This window comes from Puma concolor, chromosome A2 (genome assembly GCF_028749965.1).
Source record: "Puma concolor isolate L17-30 chromosome A2, mPumCon1.1.hap2, whole genome shotgun sequence".
Classification (NCBI taxonomy): Eukaryota; Metazoa; Chordata; class Mammalia; order Carnivora; family Felidae; genus Puma; species Puma concolor.
In genome coordinates, this window is record NC_141668.1 from 11,746,073 (window position 1) to 11,752,014 (window position 5,942).

The 5,942-nt window shown below is 55.0% G+C and overlaps 1 protein-coding gene across 1 annotated transcript; it reads left to right on the forward strand.

The window, feature by feature from the left end:
* Positions 1 to 471: 471 nt before the first annotated feature.
* Positions 472 to 5,409, forward strand: NOBOX (NOBOX oogenesis homeobox). The gene is made up of 7 exons (XM_086687804.1): positions 472 to 1,110; positions 1,704 to 1,810; positions 2,159 to 2,271; positions 2,551 to 2,636; positions 2,849 to 3,071; positions 3,396 to 3,706; positions 4,399 to 5,409. The coding sequence occupies exons 1-7, from the start codon at positions 552 to 554 to the stop codon at positions 4,698 to 4,700; spliced, it is 1,701 nt and encodes a 566-aa protein (XP_086543930.1). The 5' UTR covers positions 472 to 551; the 3' UTR covers positions 4,701 to 5,409.
* Positions 5,410 to 5,942: the final 533 nt, after the last annotated feature.

Below are 5,942 nucleotides of genomic sequence, written 5' to 3' on the forward strand. Positions count from 1 at the left end.
AGGTGGCAGGGGCAGAGTGACATCTGTGGATGGTGAGGATGGCTGTCCCCCTGAGTTCCCTTGCTGTCCTTGCCTGGGCTTCTGGAGAGCCCCCAATTTCAGCAGCATTCCTGCAGCAGGAATGAGATCCAGTCTTAGAAGCAGTCTCTCCCTCCTCTTCCAAGTTCACCCCCAGCTTCAACATTTGTCCCTTAGCAATGCCTGAACAGATGCCTGTCCCTCAACTCACATTCCAGGTGTCTGGGGTGGGGGGTGGGGTGGGGGAGAAAAGGCAATTCCCAGAAAGTAAGTGCCCCCCAAATCGGGATAGCCCTCCTACCATCTGTGTGTGTGAGCTCAGGCCCCCTTCTAGGTGCATCTATTTGCTCACATTTTACAAAGCAGTGGGCTATCTAGTTTGATCTCTACAACAGCCAAGCCTAGAATTTTTACCCTCTCTGACAAGTGCACAAGTGAAAGGTTGAGGCCAAATGGGACGCAGGCCGCAGAGCAGGAAGCCGCACATCCTTAGTCCAGGCTTTTCCTTCTCCCGGTGCTAAGGTCAGTGGGTGATGGTCCCCACAGGCCAGGAAGGTGGAGACAAGCCCCTGGCTGCTGGGCCAAAAAAGGAACTGCGGCAGAGTTCAGCCCCCTGCGCTCAGGATGCCCCAAGTGAGGAACTGCCCCCCTCCTGCATCGTCCCTGGGGAGAAGCCACCATCAGACCCCCCTGGAGAACCATCTGGGACAGATACCAGGAGAGGGGGCCAGCCATCTGGTTTGGGGACTCTCCACAAAGACACGCCTCTGGCCCCACCGGGACCCCAGCCTCCTGGGGAAGGCTGTTCCTTCCCAGTGAAAGAGGCAAAGCCAGGGAAGAGGTCCTACTCTCCAGCCTCCAGTAAGCAGAAAATACCCAGTGCCGCGGGTCTGGCCCCCACACCATCTCCTGGTGTCACCCACTCAGCCCGTGCCGCACACAACCCAGTGCCTTGTGGGTCAGGCCGGGGGCCCTGCCATCTGGCTAACCTCCTCAGCACATTGGCTCAGAACAGCCAAAACACAGATCAGAAGAGGTCCCTGGAAGTGACCTGCCAAGTTCGGAAAAAGACCCGGACCCTATACCGCTCAGGTAAGTCCTCGAAGTTGAGAGGAAATGTAAGAGAGCAGGGAAAGGAGGGCTCAACACAGAACATTGTAGCTCCAGGAGATTGCAATGTGGTTAGTTTGTACATCCCCTTGTCCTGATTCCTCTCTCTACCTGTGGCAGAGCCACGACCTCTGACCCTCAAAGGGAACATTGGGTTGCCTCATCAGAAAGTGAAATTGGGGGGAGCCTGGGTGTTTCAGTCATTAAGCATCTGGCTTAGGCTCAGGTCATGATCTCATAGTTGGTAAGGTCAAGCCACGCATCAGGTGAGCTTGAGCCCCGCTTTGGGTAAAACGTGAGCCCCGGGTGAGCCCTACTTCTCTTTCTCTCCCATTCACTGACTTGGGCCCTCTCCCTTTCTCAAAAAGGAAAAAAAAAAAGTGAAATTGGGAACAGATTAGTGAAAGTAAATACACAGTTCCCTGCCACAAATCCCAGGAGAGACAGAAGGCCCCAGCCCAATGGGGAACTTTGTTGCAAGCCTCTGGGAAGACCCTTGAGTTGGGGACAATGGTCCCATTTGGAAGGCATCTTTCTCCTGTTGTTTGTCCTCATGCAAGTTTCTTTTCTTCCAGACCAGCTGGAGGAGCTAGAAAGGATCTTCCAAGAAGACCACTACCCAGACAGTGATAAGCGCCGGGAGATTGCCCAGACTGTAGGGGTTACCCCCCAACGCATCATGGTAAAGGGGGCTGGCCAACTGGCATCAGGGTGGTGGAGAAACCATCAACTGGTACCCTTGAAGGAGTAGGGCAGATGCTCGACCTCACCCCATAGGGGCCAAGGTTAGGTCTCCGATCTGGCTGTGTTCTCGCCTGTTTCCACATTGCCACAGCCTCAGCTTAGAAGAGGAAGATACCTCGGCTATCTAGATGAATCTTTTCATAAAACCAACCTTGCAGAGAAAGGCCTCTGAAGCAGGGTGGTAAAGCGACCTCCTAAAGTCCCGTAGCTCATTGTGCGACAGTCAGAACCTGAGTCTGAGTCTCTGCTGTGCTCCTCGAACACTTCTAGGGTCTCTCCCCTATAGGTGTGGTTCCAGAATCGCAGGGCAAAGTGGCGGAAAGTGGAGAAGCTGAATGGCAAGGAGGACAAGGACAGCCCTGCAGACCCTGCCCCTACTGGGGCCAGCGGTCAGTGCAGGTACAGATCTCTCCTCTTCCCGGATCACCCAGGAGGTAGAGGTAGGAAGGGCGTAGAAGCTGGGCACCTGGGGTCTAGGAGATCGCATTGGAAAGCTGGCCATGAGGCCTGGAGCTGTTGGCCGATATTTAGAGAGACCTTGGATGGAGGAGGGTCAGGAAGTTGCCAGGGTCTTGTATGAAGGCAGTTTTTGGGAATCTGGTGTCCTGTGCCCTGCACTGAGCCCTGGTCTAAATGCAGAGACACTAGAGCTCCAGTCTTCGTTCTGTCTGCCTCCAGCTCTGCAACTGAGCTGCCAGCCGCTGTGCCCATGGACCCAGAGCCTGGTACCTTCCCTCAGGAACCCCCTCTGGATTCTCTTGTAGGTATGCTGAATACTCGCTGAGGGTAATGTGAGGGAAATGGCAGCTGGAAAGACGGCAAAGACCAAGTCCTTTCTGGCTAGACATGAGAGTGGGCCAAAGCTGTCCAGTGTTTTGGTCCAGTGGGGCCCACTCAAGGAGAACTAGGCATGGCACACCCCAAATCTGCCTCCTCCTTCTCCTACCCTTGTAACTCGTCTGCCCTTGATTCCTAGAGCCTCCCATGCTGCTGGCCTCTGAGCACACTCTGGCCCCAACCCAACAGAGTGAGAGTACTCAGAGGGTAGCAGTGACCCCACCGCTCTTCAGCCCTCCGCCAGTTCGAAGAGTCAACCTTCCTTTTCCCCTTGGCCCTGTCCCCACCCCCCAAATGATGCCTCTGCTGCTGGATACCCCAGGCAGTGACAGCGGCCACAAAGATGGCTCCTGGGGGACAAGGTATGGAACCTACTGGGGGTGGTCCTCCGAGTTATTGTGGGAGGGGTATAGAAGGAGAAAAGACAGAGCTTGGTTGGGGAAGGGTGAGCTGAGAGAAGCGAGGAATCACGCTTGTGATGAGGATTAAACGGAAAGTGGATTTAGAGTGGGAAAGATCTAGAATATCATAGCAACAGTGTAGGCATGAGGGCAAGAAGCCAAGAACAGGAAGAGAAAGGAGGAAGCGAGTCTGGGGTCATGGAGATGGGAAGGGACTCATCGACTGTGTGGTCACAACGAGGAGGCTCCCATGAGCCTCACCAGCCACTCCTTTGTCCCCCACAGTGTCACCCCACCATCCACCTGCTCATACTTGGAGGAGCTGGAGCCCCAGGATTACCAACAGAGCGCCCAGCCGGGACCGTTCCTATTCTCCCAGGCTCCACAGAGCCAGCTCTACCAACAGCCTCAGCCCCAGTTCTCCTACCTGCACCCCTTCCCCTTCCCCATGCCCCACCCCCTGCAGCCTCTGCTGCCGGATGACCCCCTCTTCACCTCGCCCTATGGCCCCAGTGCGGGGACATCACAGGGCTACTTCCCAGGGCCGCCGCCTCCGTCAGGGCAGACGGTGCTTCAGCCACCTGCTGGGAATGCAGGTGAGTCATGACCGAGGACAGTGACAAGGGGCAGACCACCTCACTTAGCCGAAGGGCTGGCCGAGGCAGCAAGTGGACCACTTTCCTTGCCCCTGGTCGTCTCTACGAAGTGCTTGTTAAGTTTCCCGAAAGGCTGCAGGGCAGAGCGAGAGCCTTGGAGCTGGGAGTTCTGAAGTCAGGCTCGGCCATTCCCAGCGTTGCCAACTCTCGGTTTGCCTGGCTCTCAAATGGGAATAATATCCCCATCCCGGGGAGGGATTGGCGGAGGATTAGCAACCGCATGAGGGACATCCTTGACAGCTGATCTGAGCATTCAGACGGGCCACTCGGATCTCTGAAATCTGGACGCAACCGTCGTCCTAAGACTAAATTCCAGTAGAAGGGGAAGAAAGAGTCTGTTCCCAGTCTCCCTGCTGCCTGCGTGAGGGGGCGCTCAGCCTGGCCCACGACCCACTCTGTGTCGATGTTCCCAGACCTCAGGACTTAGAGGCAGGAGCATGCCCGGCCTGAGGGCAGGAAGCTCCTGGTGCTAGGACTTCACCCACACTGGCACTGGGTTCCTAAGCTGGGTTTCTGTGGGAGGAGGAGGAGGAGGAGGAGGAGGGGGGTGGGGAGTCTGTCACAGAGAATGTCCAGCTGTGGGGGAAACGCTTAATCCTCTCTCACCTTTCCTGCACTCTTTGACCCCGCAGGTACAGTCCCCTGGAATGACCCTTGCTTTCCAGAACTGCCTTTCCCTGGTCCCTTCTGTCCGCAGGCCCTGGGGCAGCCCCCCGGAGGGGACGGCTACTTCCCTGATCTGCTCCCAGCCCCCTATGCTCCGGCCCTGAGCAGGCAGCCTTCCCCAGGTGTCACCCGGCTGCCCGAAGGGGCCAGGCCCGAAACGGGACCCTTCCTCGGCAGGGCCCCCGAGGAGCAGCCTGCCCCCTGTGTGGAGGGGCCCCCCGCAGCCGAGGAGCTCCGAGCGGAAGAGAAGGACAGCTGTGGCCCCTAAGTGTGGGGCCAAGCAGTGTGGAGGAGCAGGAGAGGCTTGGGGCCCCCTCCAGGAGACAGCGATGTCAGGACAGACTGCAGAGTCTCCTGACCCGGGGGAAATCGGACGTTTCCCCTCTGTGGGCTCACCTTGCTGGACCTGATTGGAGAAGGATGAGGGCCGGCCCGCCCTCTTGTCCACACCTCTGCGTGACCACCCTGAGAAAGGGATGGTCCCTATGATTTCTGAATGCTGTGTACGTTTCTGTTGTTTCCTTTCCTTGCCAGACAAACGCATGTCTGTTGTAAGTGGTAGACTAGTGCATCTTGGGCCTCTCTGCGCGGCTCCGTGTCTCCCCACTAAGAGCTGCATTTCTTTCACCACCATCCACTCAGCTGGCCGGTTGTGGGATGCAGTCCCAAGTGCCCCAAGTGAGGTCCCCATTGGGCATGACCCCATGGAACCTGACATCTTTCCTGGGCCCATCTCCTGCTGGAGGGGAAATCAGGCATCTTGGGCCTGTTTTTCACTCCTGACATTAACTCTTATTCCCAAACTCAGGACTGAACCTGAGCAAATTTGAGCACCAGCGTCTCTCTGGAATTTGGGCATTGTAGGGATAGGATTACAAGAGACACCCAAGGATATTTCAGGTCAAGGCTCCGTGTTGTGAACCAGAACTTATCTTTCTACAGCTCTTCTTTTGGGACAGGGAGTAGGAATGAGAGGTGGGAGCACCAAGAAGATATTCATATATATATATATATATTTAGCACCCCATATCTGCTGGCCCTACTGTGCCCAAGTAGGTAAGATTTGAGGGCCATTGATTCAAACTACATCAGTGCATTTGGGGAGTGTGTGTGTGGGTGCTATTTGGGACTTGCAAATGCTCTGATTATTGGAAAATACTTTGTTTTTCAAAAACTTACACGTATTTGTATCATAATAGTTATAGAGTCTTCACTGAAAAGTCAAAATATTTGGAAATGGAGAAACTTCTTGGTTACCCAAAAACGTGTGTGCACATCTCTGTTCGGGTTCCTAGACCAACGGTGTTGAGTAGCTCTGTTCTTCTAGCCGTCCTCTCTTCCTGCCACTCAAGGACTGCAACAACCAGGCATCAACAGCCTTAATTTAGAGATTAGAATATGTATACTGAGGAAAGGACTTGTGTTATGAGACATAGCTGGGTCTTTAAAAAAATTTTTTTTATAAAATTAAAAAATTTGTTTTGGAGAGAAAGCAAGCAGGGGAGGGGCA